Below are 22,091 nucleotides of genomic sequence, written 5' to 3'. Positions count from 1 at the left end.
CACTCCGTTGGATTGCTGAATGACCAAGGATGTATACTTACAGGAAGCCCTATGAGACTGAAGGGTCATGCTGGATCCAAATATTGCACGAAAACTCAGAGCAGCTTGAATGTGACCTCTAGGCCTAACACTGACCGGTCCAAAGCAGAAAGCTGATGTTTGTCATTTCTGAAATCTCTGGCCATCTGTTCTCTAGAGCTTTACAATATTTATACTCTGCACATGTCTAAGCAACAAGGCCAGCTTTGTAGCTGACTCATAATCCCACCCCCTGAAATGACTTCATTGTATTAGGAAAGTAGTCTTAATAAAAATGGGGGTGGGAACCCTTTCCCTTTTAAATTGCTACATCTAACATCTGGAATGTTCCCATCTTTGTTTATGCTGTTCTGTATGACTAATGAATATCGTTAAATGCCTGCAGTGTCCTGACATTGCACTGGTAGAAATATTTAAATTCCCATTTTTGAGATAATTGAAGCTTAGCTTAAACGGGCTCCACAACATTCATTTTGGTCTGAACAAAACAATCATTTTTCTCTTTTTTTAATTCTCAGTGATGCAAAGCTAAAATGCCTTCCGGTGCCAGCTACATTTTGTTTTGGGGTTAGTGAAAAATGAAGTAATGCCTTTAAAATGCCTAACAGCTGGTGATGGAAGCCTCATCCAGGAGATTCTCAACACCTGCAGTTCTGCTTTGCCCTAGAGTATTGACCATCTCTGTATTGAAATATTTACCAACCCACTGACGGGCAAAATACATCTTTGCTTTGCCTTGTCTCTTGGATTTCTTCAGTTCTTCTGTCCTTGTGGATGCTAATAATCTAATCCATTACTGATAACATCAACCCTATAAACTAATGAATGCAATTGATAAATTATGTCTCAAATAGTACTTGCTATGCTCAGCATAAAGGCTAACTGTTCTTCTTCGCTTGTCCACAATGCTGTTTTGTTTAGCTAGCCTGTAAAATAATGCCCATTGTATTTTCTTTAGCTGCACTCCACGTAATTTGTATTTGCATGGGGGAACAGGAGGAGTGGCTTTGAATAACGCAAGTTCAAAAGCCCAAGAGTTCTCCACGGAAGCATTCCCCTACTCAACTTTCCAGGGAATTCGCACAGCTCAGTATCTTGCAGCACGGTATCCTAAAATATCCTTCATGCCTCACTGCAATTCATTTGTTGAGTATACATGTACATAGAGAATCAGTTCCTGCATGTATCACTGAAAGTGGTTTTAGACTTCATTTCTCAGGGGTTGAATGCCATAGAAACACAGTTAAAAAGCATTTTCTGCACTTATTATTAACAAAGTCCCTTAGCAGGCCAGTGTCACAGCACAAAATCCACTTAAATACTCTATTGAATACAGTATAGTAGATTTATGGGTGTAAATAGCCTTTAGCTTTTATCAGAAATACCAACACAGGCATTAAGAATGGTAGCGTTGAGAATTCTAGGTATATCAAACATGGTATTTTAACTGAAGGGGGGGGGCAAGGAATAATAGCATGACTATCAAAGAAACTGGGGCGGGAATCAAACTTCCACAGTCTGTCTCCAGAGAGACAGTCTTACTGCATCCAGTCGTCAGACCTGACAGAGCTAGCCAAGGGATATTTATTGTGACACAAAAACAGATTAAAAATTTACTTCTTTATAAGAAAGCGTTTGTTTTTAAGCTCGCTTGTTGTTGCCAGACCTTTTGAACCACAGCCACTTTCGAACCTGCAAAATATTTCAAGGTTTAACACATACCTGTTTTATCAAACGTTGTATCAAATGCCCAGACCAGCTGCAGACCATCCTACTCCTCAGCCCAGAAACATGGTTCAGCAGAAAGAGAAGGCGGTAGCTAATAGCCCTCTTCCTTCCTGGTGGGAAACCCCTTCAAAGGGGAAGGCCAGTCAACACATGAATTTTGAGCAACATGGTCTCAGGAAGTGAAAGGGTGTCATCTTGTAGACCAGAGAGGATATTACCGCCTTTTGGGCTCCTCAGCCAGGACCAGCTCTGTGATCTGTGACACAGCAATTTAGCTTGCTTCATTACTCCTGCAGGCTTTCTCAAATTGTTTAGACACATTCTCCTTTAATTTTAGGATGTTCCTAATGAGAACCAAAAGCAAGGGGGCCCACCGCAGCTCAGCTCTGCCCCCTTGAGCATTCAGCCTTACGGTATGACCATATACTGGCTAGCACGTTGCGCTGTACTAAGCCATTTCCTGCAATACAGAGCTTGCTCACAGCTGAAGAAAAATGAATTTTGGTGTCTCCAGCCCTCAGCGTTGCAACAGTACTCAGTTTTACAGCACTAGCAGTGCAACAGCCACAGAAGTGGAAGGGGCCAGTGCAGGTCCAAGCGTCCAGGAACGCCTCCAGGGGCTGTGGGTAGGTGATGAGGTTCCACACTTTCTTCTCCTACTAAATGAAGGAAGGATCTACCCTGCCAGCAGACAGCATTTTGTCATATGACACAGATAGGGGCTGTCAGAGCCCCGTCAGGACTGCTGTCTCTCACTGCATGGCAGTGTTCCCCACAGGCAGAGAGCGCTTGCCTTCGGCATAACCATGGGCTTCAGCAAGGCCCAGGGCAGGGATACGCTGTGTGCTGCTCTCTTTATTTTGTTGCCCAAGTTGGTTATGCTTGAAGCCAGCTCTGCTTCTACATTATCGGCCTGGAAGATGAGCAGTGTGTTGTGGGAAAAGCTTCTCCTTCAACAGCTACACAGAGTGAAAATGTAAAGTGCACACAATTGATGGGGGATGGTGTTGCAAGGTCTGGATATAGAGGGGAAAATCTTTCCAGCTCCACACCTTATGGTTCTAGTCCTGCACCAGAAAATGAATCTAAATCAAGATCCTGAAATCCCCTGCTCTTCTGAAATTGTTATCTGTTCATAATAATAGTCCTGTTCTCTTGGAAATACCCTGGTGTACAGCCAGGTTCAGCAGTTTTACATAAAGACAGTTCTGAAATCCCTCACAAGCTAGGAAAACAGACAGCTTTTCTTTTGCATGGATACTAAGAATCTACAGGTATCTCTGGGGGAAAAAAAGAAAACAGACTTTAAATCCCTCACTGGCCCATCTGTGAGATAAAGAGTTTCCCTTCTTGCTGCCAGAGAACTCAAGCTCAAAACAGTCTGTTCAGTCTCACTTCAGGAGGAGAAAAAAAATTAATAAACTGCAAAACTGAGACCTTTTGCAGGCAGAGAGCAAAAGAAAAAATGACAAGACTAGCAAATTCCCATCCCACAGCCTGCTAATAGTAGTGCCCTTCTCTTGCTATTGTCCTCGCTTAGTTTCTGGGCCGTCCGGCGTTCTGATATCCAGTTCTCCCCATCTGAAATCCACTGACATTGCCTTAGTGATGCATAACCAAGTCACACCCTGACTGCCCATGCAGGTTTCACACACAGCACTGGAGAGTGCAACACAGTTCAACCCTATGAAGTCCTCTTGGGTTCAGCAAAGCTTATTTAGTTCAGTCTTAGTAAATGACAGACATTGTACAGGTCTCATGCCCCATTCTGGTTAGTAACTCAGAACGGTAGGGAAGGTCAAGGGACATTCCCCAGCTGGCACGGCCGAACTGGATCTGGAGACAGGAGGTGGAGCTTCTGGACCCAAACTTATTCCGATCACCCAGACTTACCAAGTTCTTCCCTCTCTCCTAGCGCATGAGATATCATCAAGTGATAAAAAGAGCAGCTCACATGACAATAGGAGGAACTGCAGTAACAGGCTATAGTAACAGTATTAAGGCTGCTCTAGGTGTCTTGTAGCTGCATGTCATTGCATATGGGGCCTCATCCTGCCACGTTTTCAGCGGTGCACCTCCAGAACTCACTGGCAGATAGCAGATGAGGTCAATGGGTGTATCTAGTGGAGAGGATCCTGGACAGGGAAACTAAATGTATTCCACTGATGCAGATGAGTGAAATGCAAGTGTAACTGCAGGAAGAGTGCTGGACAAGAGCTAGATATGAAAGGCTTGCTCTCAGGGTATGAAATTTTCCAGGTAAAGAAAAGGTGACAATACAGATCAGCAGCACTTCTGCTTTTCCTCAGATGAATCCTTTCGAGGATTGTGAGGATTCATTCCCCTACCATATAATCAGTGCTGTTCCTTTGCTGATTTTATTAGCTAATTTTATTAGCTTCATGGCTGGACCTGCAGAATTAGACTCAGCTATCTTTGCATGATATAATATGTAATCAACTACTTAGGGCAGATCCTCAACGCATCTTGGGCAATTCAGTACATGAAGTACATATACTGGCCAGGGTAAAGGTACAGGAGGGTATTGTACAAAAAAAAAGTATTACTTAAGTCAAAGGACAAAGTTGGATTCAGAAAAACTAAGCAGAGCAGAATCAAGCCAGGACATGATTTCTCTCAGATAATTCCTCTCCCCCACCCTGCCAACTCACTCTCTGGCAAAGCAGAAGGCCTTGGTTAGCGGTACTCTTACTTTCCTGTGCTACTGCAGGGAACAGACCACAAGGTAAAGCTAAATTGGTCCCTACTACGCCCACGCCTGAGTCCAGTACAATTCCCCAACTCACGTAACACTCACCAACTTACTTAGGAGTGACTGCCTTGTCTCCTGTGTCTCAATATAGGTAGTGTCAGGAATCTAGAGTTTCACAGTAGGTCACAGCAGGAGGGCATTACTGGAAAGATGCTAAAGAGGCCTGTGAATCACTGCCAGACTGAGCGTGTTCTTGGGGGAGACACAAATAGTGTGCAGCCTGGGATGCCCTCACACGAATCATCAGGAACAAGCTGGCAACTGTCCAGCAGTCACTATGGTCCAAGGTCACTGCCTCCAAGGGCTGCTCGTAGGGCACAATCAACTATACGTCCATGAGGGGAATTTGCTTGACTAGGCAAAGAGATGTAACAAAAGGTGGCTTCTTGTGCCAATGCAGGGAGAATGGCACCATCAAACAGAGCTTCAATATGAAGAATTTACAGGCGCATTGCAGCCAGTGACTAGGTGAGATAGTTCTGACCGTCGCTGCAGCGACTAAGACAGACCTGGAGAAAAACCGGAGGTTCATTGTTTGATGATAGCTGTTGATGTGACAGGAGTGCTGCTACAGTGGGCCTTGTTCATCATCAGTTGCTGTGGAGAAAGCAGGGCAGAAGACCCCTGTGACCTGGTGTTAACCCCAGCAGTATTTGTCTATTTCTTTAAATAGTTTTTCTTTAAAAAGTTAGATACAAACTGTTGACAGTGCTGCAGCCATTAGAGTGGAAAAAATTGAGAATTTGTTCTCTGGCCTGGAACAGAACATGGGTCAACTGGAAGGCAAATTTGATGGCTTTGAATGTGAATAAAGAGCAAATTTACCAGAATGGTGTCATCTGAGGGCTCTGAGCAGATGGACAACAGCATGTGTTGGAGAATACTGTTAGTATAGTGCCAAGAGGAAATGTTCCTCTGAATATTAAAAATAAGTTACCCAAAAAATCAGCCAAGAACCTTAAATCTGTACATTTCAGGCTTCCCTGAAGGCCTTCCATGAGGAAAATATTGTATATGTCATTTAATTAGATTCTGAACTGATTCAGGCACGTGTTCTCCCATTAGTTAATTGCCATGAGAGCAAAGATAGAGTATGCCCAGATGTTTGCAGGATTAGTCTTGCAGACTCTCCGGCTCAGGAACTAAGACTTCAAACTGCCTCTAGACAAACAAGTTTACTAAAATACTGGGACTACACACAGTTGCATCAGCATCTGTATGCATCTAAAACCCACACATGCCCTGAAGCTGGTTTTGCCTCTGGGATGCGCAAGGAAATAGAATAACTTGGCAAGTGAGCATGACTGCATTACAGTGACCAGATGTGATTTAATTGTTCACAGCATCACACAGATCAGCTCTGAAGTGATGTCGATTGGAGATGCGGAGATGACCATTAAACTGCTTCTCAGACCAAGACAACTTAATCATATTTCCCCTTGGCTCTCTTTCCTTCTGAAGACAAAGTATTATTCTCAAGAACAATCATCAGTAGCCCTGACATTCTGGTCCCCAGCAGTACTTAAATACTGTCATCTCCTGTGAGCATGCCACTAAAAAAGCAGAGGAGAGCTTCAGTACATTATCTGTCTTCTGAAAGCTAAAGTAAAATTAATCTTTTCCCTTTTTTTAATAAAAAGCAGGACTGAAACAGAAATACTGCCGAGTTTCATTTTAGTCACAACACTTTTTCTCCAAGTTGTCAGTTTTTTATTCTTCACTGGTTTGTTGGTGCTTTTTAATCCTCAGATTGACAAACCTGGTTATCTGTGTAGCTTAATCAGGTAATCAATGATTTCAGATAATACTTAAGCTTAACTTAAACCTCATATGTCTATAAACATACCAGCTTTGCAAGCAGCTTGCTTTTCTTCACTTCCCAATTAAAATCTGAAAATGCACTCTAGATCTCAAGAGCGCCTTTTAATCATATTTTAATTTTTATGGCTCAAAAAGATACTTACGGAGTATACTAAAATCAGAGTTAATTACAATAACTCCTTGCAATCAAGGTCCCACCCATTTTCAGATGCATATCATAATGTCACTGATCTCACATGAAAATTAACACAGGACTAACAGTCTCAGGAAATACAGGGCTGATAGCCAGTGTTATCTGTTGCACTGTTCACACTCCCAAATTAATTAGCTGTGGCAATTTTATGGAATTGTGGTTTGTCCTTGCACTTCTTGTTTTTCCCTACACCTACATACTTGACTATGCACCTCCTTGTAACTATCATTATTAGTTCACCACTGATAATTCTAAAACTATTTAAAATTATATGTTCTGCTGTTCTAACTTCCTTTAGAGGTATCTATTTCACGACCACATATTCTTTCTCTGTCATCATTCTGTATAGTGATGTTTTGATGGAAACAATGAGAAACGCAGTGAAGCACAATCAATAAACATATTCCCATGGACAAGTCTACTTTTTTTTTTTCCACTCAGAGGGTTCTTGTTAATCACATTGATCCAAAAATTCTATCCAAAATGTATGTTAATAGACTGGACAAAGAAGGTAGGTGGATAATTCATTATGCTGGTCTATGAGGAGAGCAAATCAATGCTTTTGTTCAGTTCAAATAACTAAAAATACTGTGTGAATTCATGCATTATGGGTATGTTAAGACTACAGGTACAGTGCTTGCAGATGAAGCCTGAACTGGCATTAAACTAGGTAACTGAAGATGTCTGTGGCCTCACAGAGGATAATTTACACTGTTCTCAAAGGTCCTCAGTACTGACAAACTTTAAGTCGAGATCTGATCCTTAAAACAGTCAAAATAAGTAAGTCATGGTAACAAAGGGAAATAGATTCAAGTTTCAGATTTCAAGGGTATCCAAAGGTGATCATGGATTGAAGGTCTGATTTGTAACTGCTTTTGAACTGCCTCCCTGCCTAAAAGAAAGAGTGGACCCTGCCCACCAAGGCACAGCCCACTTCCCCAAACAGCAAACGTAAGGCTACCAGCAACAGGTTTGCTTTTCTTAGCTTTTGCAGTAGTTATTTTTAAAGAGACTACATAGACTTACAGGCTTCTATAGACTATAGGTAGAAACTCACTGGACTCCACCTGAATTTCAATGTAGCCCACGGAGAATTTCAGCAAAGCTTGATCCTGTTCTCCCTGTTGTCAACTGCAGTTGAATCTTTAACAAAACCAGAAAAAAGAAAGTATTTTTAAAAGCCAAATTGGTTTCAGTGTTTGGGAAAACAGTAATTGCACTATGTACAAAAAGTAATCCATTACACGATACTGGAATGTAAAATGAGTCCTGTAGGAAAGTACGGTCCTGTGGTACAGGGTAGCACGGTGTTAAAATACTGAACTGTACACAGCTATGCACCCATAGTAGGACGTTTCAGCTCACCTGAAATATTATTTGAGATGGCCTGGCTCTCCTGGGACAAAATGAACTGTATTTGGGAGTAATGCATATAGTTCTCAGAAAGCACTACATCACATTTCTTACGGGTAACTGATGCAGTTCTTTGCCCAATAAACAAACTGCTGTTAAACCATTAGATTTCTCAAATAGCAAGTTCTGCCATGGAAACTGCATGGAAATAACCAATGGATTTTAAAAAAGGAAGGATTCTTTCCCCTGTAGATGCAAAATGCCACTCAAAAAGCAAATCTGAATGATGACAAAAATCCTCAGTCTTCTGAGAATTCACAGCCTGTATTACAACACTACTGCAATCTCTGCTTTTAGTTGTGCTGAAATGCAAGGCACAAGTGAAGCACAAAAAAGAGAAAAGGCTGAATGCGTGTTCTGAATCAGTCCTAAGAGGTGATCTAGGGTCTTGAAAGTTCTCTGTACCTGGAACCTTCTCTGAAATAACCTGGAGTTTCACGCACTGTGCAAACATAACCAAACTATGTTTAATGGGGGAATGACTGATACAGCTGACCATCCTGCAAATTGAGTGTGTGGCATTCCCCAGAGCCATCAAGTCGATACAAGAACAGTGGAATAACACGCTGCATTTAACAAAAAGGGGCATAAACAAGATATAACTATATCATATAATAAAAATTATCTATTATGTAGCCTTGGGGTGAAATAAAGCAGCTGCCCAACAAATACTCCAATGTAAAGCTGGATGTGAAAATTCCTGCAGCAAACTGAAATTTCATGGGAAACGTAGGTAGGAACCCAAATGTAAATACCCAAAGTGAAATTTAGCCCTGACAAGATATTTAGTCCAATGAGTAATAACCAGAACATGGCTAAAAGGCATAAAACAGTGCTGTGTAACCCAACCACAGATTTTGCTGTGCCACTGTGGTATGGCCTCTTGCCACACACCTCTGTAGCCACCATAAACAGGGCTTCCACCTCTGGTAGGGGTGGCTCTGGTACTGAAGTGAGTAGCTGCATTTACCACAGTATTCCAGTCATGGGGCAGCATCTTAATTAATTATCCCACGCAAAGCTTAGGACAAGGGGAGATGTGCTACGCTGGCAGCCAACAGGTGCATTCAGAGTGGTGCTGGGTTTTCCCACATTGCATTGCACTGTGCTGTGTAGAAATAATTCTCTGGCCCTTGTAGCACCAATTCTTGAGGGAAGCCAAAGGGTCATAAAAGTCATGAGAGTAATAGATGACAATATTACCTCATCTAACCTCCTGAATATCTCAGCCATTCTATTTTTCTTTAGAAGTTAGATCAAAGTAAGCCTTTGAGAAAGACCTCTGATTTTTGTTAAGATTTCAAGCAATGGTGAGTAATTGGTTCCTATGTTATCCTTATTGCTAGAATAGTACATCTTACTCAAGGTTGAATTTGTTAAACTTCCAGTCACAGGATCACCTTATGTCATAAGACTATAAATTTTAAGACTATAAATCCCTCCACTATTACGCCTCTTCCATATATATGGACCTACACACAGTCATTCAGTTCCTTCTTACCCTTTTCTTTGATAAGCTTTGACTGAGGTCCTTAAACCTCACATCAAAGCTGATTTTCCATCTTGAAAGGCAAACACCAGACCTGGGGACAGTACTCCAGTCAGTTGTTTTATGGATACTAAGTACACAAGAAAGATCATTTCCCTAGTTGTATTTGCCATTCTTCATTTATATATTCAAGGATTGCATTAGCCCTTTTGGCAACTTCGCACCAAGAACTTACACTGACCCTGCTACGTAAGAACACCCCTCCCCAAAACAATCTCCAGTCCTGGAAGTAACCATTGCGTTCTTCGTCGCTTGCTTGCAGCGGCATTAAAACACATTATTTTTCAAATGTAACAATTTAATCCAGCTATTCAGATAATTCTTGCCAGTAATTTGGACAGTTTATTATGGAACCATAGAATAATTTAGGTTGAAAAGGACCTGAAAAATACCCAGTCCAACCTCTTGCTCAAAGCCGGGCTAACTTCACAGTAAGAGCAGGTTGCCCAGGTCCTTTCCCAGTCAGGTTTGAAAATCTTGAAGGATGGAAATTTCACAGCCTCTCTGGACAACATCTTTCAAGGTTTACCCACTTTCATGGTGATTTTTTTTTTTTAATAACCTGTGTTATCTAAAAGCATAGCCACTGAAGCCTTTATATCCACATTTTAGATCTTTGAACAAAATACTAAATTTTGTTTAAAAATTTAGCCAGAAAAAGTCTACAGGCATCTTACTAGCAATAGCCTTGTTCACTGGCACCTGACCACTGACTACATGTTAAAGATGTATCAGTAAACCAGTTTCCAGGCCATATGATATAAAATCTGTTAATTCAGTCTAGTTTCATTGGTTCGGTAAACACCACGATATTGAATTAAAAGCTCCAGTACAGCCCATGGAATCAACAAGAAGACTGAGAGTCAGACCAGTTGCTTCTGTCTAAAAAGATCCACCTTCCAAGACAGCGGGCTGGCTGGCACTCATTCTTTTTGACTGCTAACTTTTGCTATTAGAGTCCACTATTTCTCCTGGGAGTTGGCAAAGCAAGAGCTACTGCACAGCTCCCTGCCTCATTCCACCGCCTTTCTCCAGTTGCTGAATTCAGCTGGACTTCTGCAATTTTCCCAGTTCAGCTGCTTAAAGTATTCCTCAACTAGGTCTTTAACGTTCTTGAGCATTAACTATGTAGCTATGCTGATTAGGAAATGTTTAATTTCAGCAAATGCTGCTTTTCATCTTCCTTGTGTGCAGCTAATACTCCCATTCAAGTCTCTCATCCAAGTGCCAATTAGCCCCTGTGGCAGAGCACACGAAATCTGACCAGCGGTAAATAAAAAAGGATAAACCAAGAATAAGCTGATTGCTTTCCACAGGCACACTGCTCAAGCCCAAACATTGATTTTTCTAAAGTCATAGAATCATAGAATCATTAAGGTTGGAAAAGACCTCTAAGATCATCATACAAGTCGTATGTTTCTAAAAAGTTATATTTGGCATTGACACTACATATTTATTGTTAGAAAAGTTACTCTTATAACTGTATTTTGCTTCAAAATGCCTGTTTGCAAGATGGCAGTTCAAAAGAGCAAGTCTGAGGGTTATGAAGTCCTATATGGAAAACAACTTGGTTGGCTAATTAACTTGGCACCTTGCTTTTAATATTATTTAAACACACTTTAGTATCTGTAATAGATTTTTTTCAAGTGTCGTAACAGTTTGAGAGTTGTCACATTAGATTGTTATACCTCCAAATGTGTACTTCTTCTCTGTTCAGGACTATGAATCCAATATACAGTAATGTGACTACTTAAGAGGAGCTGTTACACTTTATGTCAATCCAGCTGCTATGCAAGTACATAAAAACTGCAGAATAAAAATCCTTATGTTAATTTTTATTTTAAAAACTACTGCTTGCCAGGAACTGATTTCTCGACTTTGATATTTTAGCCAACTGAAACATTTTCTTGTCAAGATATCCAAATGGGCTACTGTTTATTGTTTATTAGAGAAATTTGTGCTGAATTCAGTTTGTCAGAAGAAGTGGGTGGTTCATATACATTCCCTAATTTTAAAACAGCCGAATGTATTTTTAATCTGCTCTGAAAACTTTTAATGGCAAAATTTCCACAGCTTCCCTAATTATCTATACTAGTGCTTAAATACCCTTGCAGTTGAAAGCTTTTATTGATGTGCAACCTTGAACTGCTGTGCTTTGAAGTCCCCTGTGGTTTGTCAGATCCAGGTGGATGAGGAGAGGAGTGCTACCTTCCCCTTCGGAGTGATGCTCCACCCTGTCCCAGCGCTCCCTGGACAAACACAAGACTGCAGGTACTACACAGGGCAATAGTTAAAGAGGACGTCATTCTTCACTCAGTCATTCCTCTACACCGTTGTCCACTGTCGGGAAGGCAGCAGAAGCTCTGTGGGACTCTGCCACACCTTTCTCGGACGGCAGCTGACCAGGTTCCTTTGGCTTCATGTGAACAATGAGGGTAGACAACCAGAGGGCTGCCAAAAAAACCTGGCAGAGCTCCAGTGTGAAATTCCACCTTCATGGATGGTCTTCTGTGAAGCTCTCCAAGCTCACACAAGCTGCAGCTGACCTGCAAGAGGCGGCCGCCACACGTCTGTGACCAACCTCTTGCTCTGCAAATGTGAGGACTCAACCCCACGCTGTAGAGACGTGTTGGGTGTGCTTTATGAGAGGACGTTGGGTTTCCTGAGGATGCCCGGGCAGCACCCAGCAGTTAGAAAAGCGGTGATGGCCAGGTTGATGGTGAGGCCGACAGTTTGGTCCGTCCAAAAGGGCCGCTACGGGACACATCCCTTCGGCCGAGGCCCTGCACAGGGGCCAGGTACCTCCTTTCCCGGCTTCGCACGCGGATTTTCAGCCCCTGCGGCCAGTCCTCGGAGCAGTGCCTCACTCAGGCATACCGTCCCCTCTTGCCGCTGACCAGACCCCCAGCCCCGGGACGGGACGGGGCGGCACGGCCCGCCCCGCCGCCCCCGGCCCAGGCGAGGCCGCGCCGCCGGATCCAGCCCCCGCCCGTCCTCCCCGCCCCGCGGCGCTGCGGAGCTCCCCGCCCTCACCCCTCTCTCTCCCTCCGCCGGCCGCTGCGGCATCCCCGGGGCGGCGAGACCGGCGGCGACCCGCCCGCCATCCCCGCGCACGGCCCGGGCCGCCCCGGCCCCTGCGGGACCCGGGACTCCGCCCTGAGGAGAGTGCGGTGAGGCGGGGGCCTCCCGCCAGGCCCGGCCTCGGCGGCGCAGCGATGCCGGCAGCCCGCGCCGGGCCGCGCCGGGCCGCCCTGCGCCCGCAGCATCGCGGCGCCCCGTCTGTGACGAGCCGCCCTCCCCTGGGCACCCTCTCCGCCCCGCTCGCCTCCTCCTCCCACGGAGCCACCCTCCTCCTCCGCCCCCTCTCCTTGCCAGCCTCCTCCCCGCCCTTCCCCGCACTCCACGCCGTTGCCGGAGCCGCGCGTCACTCGGGCTCCAGCCCCGCCGCAGATATGGCGACACTGACAGCGGTCCAGCCGCTCACGCTGGACAGAGGTAAGCGCGGCTGCCGCTGCTCCCCGCCCTGCCGCCGCTCCCCGGCCGCGCCGCCCCGGCCGCCCCAGCTCCCCGCGCCCTGCCCAGGGGGCCGCCGCGGCGGAGCGCGGGGTCTTCCCCCGCATCCCCATCGCGGCGGGCGGCGGGCGCTGCCGCGGAGTCTCTCCCGGCCCCGCGGCGCGTGGGGCCGGCGCCGCCGGCTGTGGCGGAGGGCGGTGGGGAGGCGCCTCCCCGCGGGGCTCAGGTGGGAGGCGGGAGAAGGGCTGAAATGGAGGAGATAAAACTTTGTCCGGGCAGGGGGGCGGGGGTAGGGCTGGCATCCCGCGGCGGGAGCGCGGCGGCCCCGCAGGCTTGCTCCGGGGATGTTGCTCCGGGGCCAGCGCTCCGCTCCGCTCCGCCGGGCGCCGGGGACGCGGCCGCGCCGCCGCCTCCGCCCTGCGGGGCTCCCCCTTGGTCGCCCGTCCCCGTGGCTCGGCGCCGAGGGCCCTCGCGCCGCCGCCCCCGCGGGTGGCTCGGCAGGGGGTGCTCGGTGGTGGGGGCAGCGGCTCCGGCCGGCCGTCGCCGGCAGCGAGCTGGGAGCTCGCACCTCCCGAGGAGACCGCCGTTTGTTGGCAAAATGCGGCGTTTTGGGGGGCTGGCGGGGAGGGGGGTGTGCGGGGAAGGGAGCAGTGACGGCAATTTGTCTGTTCGCTGGCGTTAATGATGTTACCCTACAAAACAGCGCGTCTGCGTATTCCTGTGGACAGCTACCCGATCCGGGTAGGGAGAGCGGTTGGTGTTTTGCTAGCCTTGAGACTGTGTCAGTAACCTCACCGCGGTAATGTAAGAGGGTGCTGAAATCTTGAAGATATGTTAAAATTCAACTTTTGCCTCCAGGCTGTAAAAACTGGACCTCTCCCTCGCAGTGCATTTGTGCCCCTAATAAGGCTCAGCAGAAACATTATTAGATTTCTGCGGGCTGCAGAGGAGAGTAACTTACCGTTCTGATTCGTTTTGCTCCTTCGGCTCCATCAGTTAGAAAGGTCCAACAGCTCCCGATACAGCATCCTGAATTGCCGGGGTGTCCTTCTTCCTAACTTGCATCCAGAGGCTCCGAGAGGCTCCCAGCACGTATAAATCTTGTACTCTTGAAAGCACGATTGAGGCCAGTGCCTTGGGTTTTTAAATGTTTTTTCCAGAGGATTAAGATGGGCTTTCAAAGCAAGATAGAGAGCTTCTTGCTGTAAACCCTATGCAGAAGAAACCTGATGAACTCAGTTTCAAAATGATAAAGGAGAGGTAGGCACCTTTTCTGGAACCCAACTGAGAGCAAAACAGCCCACAAAGTACTTTAAATACAGTTTGCTGCATGGCTTAAATTCCAACATTAGTAGAAAAGGAGAATCAAAAGTTATTTTTACTGAAATAACAAAGTGCTAGCATGCACTTTAAATTAAACTGCTCAGAAATCCACTGTGTAATCTACAGTTTCACCCTAATACTGTTTTCAGTAAGCAGGACAAATCTATTTCCTGGCAAAGGGTTGAACAGATGGCAATCCATTAGCAAACCTGGCTTTTCAAAGGAAAGTATTACTATTTCAGAATTACACATTCCTTTTCATTACTAAAACTATGCTTTAAAAAATCCACAATACATAAAAATGCAAATTAGTCGCAATTTAAATATAAGCATATGTTGTCTGTGTCCAGGTTATGCCTAACCATTTAGCAGCGGTGCCAACATTACAGTCTCCCTGGTTGTCAGCCAGGGCTGATATTAGTGCGAGGGAGATAAAACATGACAGAATGATAGGATGTGACTTGCAAAAGGAAAATACAGACAAGAAGAAATAGATTTAAATGCTGCACCTGGCCTGCAGATGGCCATTTCGTCAGAGGGATACACTTTGTCACCTATAACATGTTGCTGCTACGTCAACTGAAGAGGCTGGGCTGAAGCAACCCCAGAAGCAACTAGACCAAGCCCAGTGCTTCCAGATATTTCCTCTGTAGTCTTTCTTTCACAGCCATGGAAGAAGGAAAGTGCTACATGGTGAGATTTTCCAGATTTCTGTTGCTTTTATTAAAGCAGACACAGCTATGTTTACTGTCACTGTGCTTTGCACAGCTCTGCGGTGATGCAGGCGCAGCCCTGAAAAGTCTTGTACACTCATATTCACTTTGCCATGTCCCACGGTGAGCTCAGCGCAGCGAGAAAATAGTGAGCGTTTCAGGAGAGGCCGCGTTCGTAACGTTGCCTTGCTGAGGGAATTGCTGCTTGATCTCTGGCAGGAAGTGTTCTGCATTTCCCCCTGCTAAGGGTCACCAAAATGGTAAAACATCATCTAGATACATACATCAGAAACCTGAATTACACTCTGACGTGGTTTCCTGCTGGACAAAACATATACACTGTATTCTAGTATGGAGATGGGAGTTTTTTTAAAGCCTGACGTAAATGGAATCCAAAACCTGTATGGTAAAATGAATTACCATTTAAAGGTGAAGGGCATGTTGTGTGTGAATGATTGAAAGCCAATTACATTCTGGAAGATTACTTCAGTCCAAAGCACAGGAATTAATTTCCTTAATTCCTGTCATCATGTGCCTTTCTACCTGCACAAATGTGTGCAAGTTCCATTAGAGCTCTTTAATATGTGGAACAAGTTCACAAAATAATGGAAATTTTAATCACTTACAATTTAATCTCAAAGGCTTTTGCCTGACCTTTGTGTGGTGCTCTGCTGGGAGGAGGGGAAAGAATCAGCAACTGTTTCAGGGAGGAAATGCAAAGCAGTGGAGTGACGTGTGGGTACCACTTAGGCAGCTTAAGGAGTGTGGCCCCAGTGTTTGGGAGCTTTGGGAGGGGAAAGAGCCTGCCTGCCGGGCATCTTCCAACAGCCAAGTGAGTCTTCTCTGTGAAAAAGTGCACCCTTCCTATCTTTATTGCAAATGTCTTACATCCTGAATCGATACCACCCCATCAGTAATCCCCAGCGTCCATCAGAGCTAACTGGGGGAATTTTTTAGGCCAATTCAAAGCTTAAGCCCTGAAGGTGTAGGGAACTATTTCTTGTTCCAGGTTGAGATGGAAAGTTACAGTGCTGTCTTTCATAAAATGACAAGCAAAAAAAAGGCAGGTTGGGTTTTTTTTTTTCTTTTTTCATTTTATGTTCAAGCGTTATGGATTTTTAAGTACATTCCCAGCTTAATTTACCTCCATTAAAAAAAAACAAAGTGGTCACTCCAAACCAAAAGGGAAATGTTTAAAAACACCTATATAATTATTTTTTACTTCTTCCACAGGTATGTCTTTAGTAAGAACTTGGTTGACACTGATTTTGGTTACAGAGAGCTCTGGTTACAGTTAGTTGGCATTTTCCAGCAGTATTTATTTGTATTAGCATACCACTCATCTTGTCACATCTTGCATGTCGTCCTTCTCTATATGGGGATGGGCAGTGCTGCCTTTGCCTCTCCTCTCAATGTCCTTTGTCTTCCACAGAGGCATTGCCTCAGCCTACCCCATGACCAGCAGTTGCTGCCTTCCCCTTTATTATCCAGAGCCTCACGTCTCCCTTGCATGCCGTCTTCTGTTGCCTTGCTCTTCTCAAAGCCTCAGTGCGGTTAACTCCATTGCTCTGTGCATTGCCCGTAACCCTTTTCCATTTTCACTGTTCAGCAACCCAATTTCCTCCTCTAATCCTCTGTTCTTCTGCTGTCCCATGACCATCGGCACCTCACCAGCTTGACGTTGTCTCAAATGCTGCATACACATCCAGCAGCAATGTTCTGCTTTTCTCCAAGTGCGGTGTCATCTCCCCCAGCCAGCTTAGCCTCCTCGCGGTTCTCTGAGGACCTCCTGTGAGTTCCTGTGTGCCGCAGGTACACGTTGTGAGCAACTAGAAATTGAAGGAAGCTTGTTGTGGGTGGGATCGCTTAAAGGGTGCGTTAGCACAGTCTGATGGAAGGATTTTCTGCAAGTACCATTACACTCCCAGAAATATGTTGGGAGGGAATAGATTTCTGTGCTTCTCTTGACACTCATTTTAGGAGTGGTCATATGGAGGCCTGCAAATTGAAGCAGATGTCTTTCAAGCTATGCATAATAGATGTTCCACTCTTATCTGAACTTCTTTATTTTGCTAAATGTCTGGCAAATTTTTCATAAAGCTTATCTTACTTAGAATTTCACTTGTGCTCTTCCCTCCAAGATGAAAATCTGCTCTGAAAGAAAACTGACTGTGTATTTGCTCAGAGTGCTGCAAAACCTCAGTCCCTGTTCCATTCTGCATAGGACGATGAAAGTGGCAGCATTAAAAGGGCACTTTTCAAAAGTTCTTCTTGTTTTTGAAGATATTATGCAATTAGCCTGTGCAAAGACCATCTCACGATTAAGAGCAAAGGAATATCTTTTCATGTGAAGGGGGGCTTTCAACTATCTTTTGTTAATAATCCATGTCCTATTACATTTTTCCTTATATAGTTACTATTCATGTCACTGATGGTTTCACTTCTTCATGTGACTGAGGATAAAAGAAGAAATTTGAATAGGCTGAATATACAGTGCTGATATTTTAATCCCTGTGAAGTTGCATAACGAGGTCATAGCTATTGGCTATTGACAACCAAATTTCTCTTGCTTTCAAATATATCCTTGGAAACTGGAAAGACTTCTTGCTGTTGAGCTGTAACGCGTAACTGAGCTCTGTTGTTTTTTTATGAATTCCAACAAATACTTTTCCAGTGGGGTGGATGTCCCAAAACTTCCTGAAAATCCTTTATAAAGCATGATGTTCAGTGACAATAAATAAGAATACGAATGGGCTTGGAACCGCCATTGGCTGTTAGAGGTGGTAGACAAACTCTATCAGATGTGGTCCTGGATGGTGCCTGACCATTAACATACATTGTTATTTGCTGGAGTACCCCTCCTTCCTTCCTCCTCTCCTCTTCTTGTCATTTTTCTTCTCATTACATTCTCATAGCCTACATAAATGGGGATTTTTTCCCCATCTGTGACCATATAGAGATATATATATATAAAAAACAGAAATTGTATTGAACATAAGTTGCGGTAGACTGTGCATATATTAGTATAATGTATATTATCTTGGGAAAAAATATATAACGTTCTCATCAGGAAGAGAAAATCAGATTCATAAAGTGTGAAATACAGTCCTTGACAGAGGCGCAGCATAAGGTCAGATCTCTCTCGCATGGGGTGAAGCCCTGTGGAGCAGTGCTAAGCGATGTGCTGTTCCCCACCTGGCTCCCTGTCTGTCATGGGGGTGTCTTCTCTTGCTCTTCAGCCTAACGTGCTGAAATTGAAAAATACTTTTGCAAGTGCCACACGCTTTAAGTCTAACATTTCTCTGTTTGGTATGCCAACTGAGGACATAACCAAATTCATTCTTCCAAGAAAAAAAAAAAAGCCTATTGTTTGTAGGAACAGAAAAAAAGTGATAATTCTGGTCACAGACTGAAATGTTTGGGGGTTTTTTTCCATCAGTGTGTCAACATTTATTTGATTATTTTTTTAATGTATTTTTATGAAGGGATGGATTAAGGTAAGCGGATTGAGCTGCTGATTTATGGGTGATGACTGGGGACGTTTTGTGAGGAACCGTGCAGTTGAAGTGTTGGTTAGTTAAGTGTGCAGTTCAGCCGTGCCTCCTGCAGTGCTGGTGCTGGAGTAGGAGCAAGTACCTACCTAAATGTCATCTTTGGTTTTCATGAGCGATGTAAAAATATGTGGTTTGAAAAGTTAAATGGACGTGTCCATCTTAAATGTCTTTGGCAGTACGGGCCTGACCTAAAGAGGTGCTGGGGCACATGGCGGCACAGGAGCTCTGTGCCAGGCTGGACGTGCCTGAGGTGGGCCGGTCGCCCGCAAGAGCACACGCCTTCGGCCAGCCTTGCCCTCCCAGAGAGGGCCCTGTCCTCCAGCCCAGAGCAATTCACGGTGATGTGGAAATTGAGTTTTGTCAGGGCACAGCAGGTGGAAATGAATGAAGGTTCATCGTATCGTCTTCAGTGTGCAGCACGTGCTGCAGGACCCTGGCGTTGCCGGTCATCAGAGAGCTGCACCGATACACAGACACATGGAAACATCTTCTACAAAACTCGTGGCATCTTTTAACATTAAGTCACCTTTGTAGAGTGTAGAGGGGGAGTATCTTAAATTTCCAGTCATGTTTCCTTCAGAAACATGTACCTGATAATAAGGTGTGTCTCTGCAGAAGCTGGATGTGTGGTGAGGAAATGTTTGTGAGGCACCTTTGAGAGAGCAACCAGACTCATGGTCGACCGATGCCTGTGCAGGGACCTTGTGTTCCTCCTGCTCTGTCAGGCTGACAATATTCTTTAGACATGGTAGCGGTGAAATTAGCGGTTTAGTCTATCTGAATTTATCCTGTGTAGAGCAAAGTGGTAAGCTGAGCTGCTTCTGTATGTGTCCTGCTTCTGATCCTTCAAAGGGGACCTGCTCCTGCATCTGGGTGAAGTGGATGGAGGCTTTGACAAGCCCCTGCACAGGTGAGGGATTCACCATTTACAACAAGTTGCAAGAGTGTTAATGATTAGAAAACACAAGGCTATTTTTGTATGTAGTGAATTTATACTCTCTATCTACAGATAATGCGGAAAAAGAAGGATTTGTTTTATAAATAACAACCCTATGCTGGATCCTACAAATTTCAGTTTCACACTGATGTCTGAGAGACATTTGTGTAACTACAGAAAAAAGGATTAACCTCTTAATGTAGTTGTAAGTAAACAATTTGCTTAATTCCATCCTATCGCTTGAGTTGGACCCCTGTGATGATGTAATCAGACAGAAGCTTTTTTTAAAAACGTGACAAACTACTGAAGTCATCAGCTTTGTGCAGGGGATAATGCGTCCTTTGAGTTCCCTGTTTCAGGACACGTATGTGCACATCTCTCCTTAGCATAGATGACACTCATGCACGTGCAAAAAGATATAAATACAAGCTTTTGGCTGTCCTGTGTTATTCAGATACAAACTAATGTTCTTGTAGGTAATGCAATAGAATTTGAAATATGAATTATGTAAAACTATTGATTTTATTTACTCATTAGAAGCACAAATAATGAGAGTTGAGGATTTAAGAGGAAACCAAGCAAAGGCAGGTAGATAGTGTTTTGAGAAGCACGTAATTGTAAATCTGTAAGTCTGCCTTCCATCACACACAGTTAATTTGTTTCACGTGATGCGTTCTTGACATTTTAAAAATAATACTTACTAATGTACTGTAAACTGTACATGTATGTATAAATCCAGGCATTTTCAAAGTTAATCTCAGTCAGCTTAATCTTCTTTTGAGATATTTGCTGGAGACTCAGCCTCTGAATGAGAAACATTCAACTGTTAATTCTCTATTCAGATGAGAAGATTCAATTCAGAAATGCACATTTACATACTAACAATGTTTTCCTGAGTATTTAAACCACAAGCTCAGATCTTAGACATGTTAAATACAGAGGGAGGTGTATGTACATATTTGAGAACATGTTTCACCAGGGTCCAAAACAGAGTGGTTAAATAACCCCCAAATTTCTCAAATGTAATTCCACTAAGTTACTAGGAAATGCATACCGCTTCTCATAATGAGTTGTTAGCTTAGTGCTACTTTACTAATAATCGTAAAAAAGAGAGAAAAAACTTTCATTAGAAAACTGTGTTTCCAGAAGAGATTGGAGGAGGATTGTTCTTTAAAAGATGGAACAATGAAGTATCCATGAATACACAGAGCATCAAAGTATTGATTTTAATTGTTTCTGTATAAACATGGATAATTGTATAAGGAAGAGTGTTGCCCAAAATAGGCTCTTAATTTATTTCTTCTGAACCAAAATTACATTTTTACTGGTTCTTTTCAATAGAAGCCCTTGTTTAATCACTAATCCTTCACATTCACTAACTCTCTAATTTTCTTTTTCAACCATGTTTTCTGAAAAAGAGTAAATCTCCTAGACCTTAAGGTATCGATCCCTCTACAATCAGTTAAGCATTCGGGAAGAATATACTTGAAATAGATTAGGTGGATGACCATGGCCATCAGCAGCAATCTTAGCCCTCAGAAATTTATTTACCGTCATCTCTTCACTTTTCAATAGATTTGTTAAATGCTATTTACTGAATCAGCACAGGAGCAGAAGGATAATATAGCTGTTCTTTGTTACACAGAGCCAGACCAGAGAAACTTAAAGAGAGCATGATGACTTTAAAATCTATGAATCAGTCTTTGGAAAAAGAGGTGGTTGTATGTCTGATCCCTGCTGTAGCCTGATAGTCTTGTAAGCCAATAGTAATAGCTCTGGAGTTTCTGCTAATTTATACAGCACATTTTGCTTCCTAACAGTGCAACCACGTCAAAGTATGCCAGGTATGCTCCTCATGTCTTAGGTAGATACCTTGTGAAATCATGCTGCAACCCGAGATGAGTCCCAGTTCTCCTGCTCCTATTCTCAGCATTGTTCCACACATAGGACACCAGGCAACAGCACTGGAAAGGTGACAGTGAGCTCTCTGTTTCTCACAGGGGTTTTCTGTTTCAAAGTTTGTTTGTAACTTGCAGCAGCAATTCAAGATAGTCACGGCTTTCTTCTAAGGTCATATTTGTTTCAAAGTTGAAAGTTAAGAGTAGTCAGTTGTTGACATCTACCAGCAGCATATCTGTACCACCTAGTTTTGCAGGGATGTATTAACAAAGGGTTTTATTTATATTGCTTTCTTCTTGCTGTTGCAGCTTTTCACATACACACTTTCAAAGAACAGGTTTTTTCCCTTTCCTGAGAAATGACTAGTATGTAGCCAGCTACCAGAGGGATTCAATCTGCAAAAAGCAATATCCTTAAATCCACTAAAATTGAAGAGAGAATATTAACTCTCTTCTTGTTACCTGAGCCTACAGATAAAGTCATGTTAGGTATGTGTATGTAACGACTGCGTCGCATCCTTTGTATTGCACACATGCCGTCTTGTCACTGTTGTCTCACTGGAGTTTCAAACCACCTAGAAAAAAAGAAGATAAAATTATGATGCTAGACTTCAAGTGACAATTTGTATTGTCACTA

At 43.9% G+C, this 22,091-nt stretch overlaps 1 protein-coding gene across 3 annotated transcripts in view; it reads left to right on the top strand.

Annotated features, from left to right (window-relative positions):
- The first annotated feature begins 12,731 nt into the window (after positions 1 to 12,731).
- LIN7A (lin-7 cell polarity scaffold A) overlaps positions 12,732 to 22,091 on the top strand; it is a 50,598-nt gene continuing 41,238 nt past the window's right edge. For all 3 annotated transcript variants that reach the window (XM_076333664.1, XM_076333655.1, XM_076333674.1), the window contains exon 1: positions 12,732 to 13,011. In XM_076333664.1, coding sequence (XP_076189779.1) covers positions 12,732 to 13,011 — 280 coding nt within the window. The remainder of the gene's footprint in view (positions 13,012 to 22,091) is intronic.

This window comes from Aptenodytes patagonicus, chromosome 1 (assembly GCF_965638725.1).
Source record: "Aptenodytes patagonicus chromosome 1, bAptPat1.pri.cur, whole genome shotgun sequence".
NCBI lineage: Eukaryota > Metazoa > Chordata > Aves > Sphenisciformes > Spheniscidae > Aptenodytes > Aptenodytes patagonicus.
The sequence above is the reverse complement of the archived record's forward strand: the minus strand, read 5'-3'. Positions and strand labels throughout refer to the sequence as shown.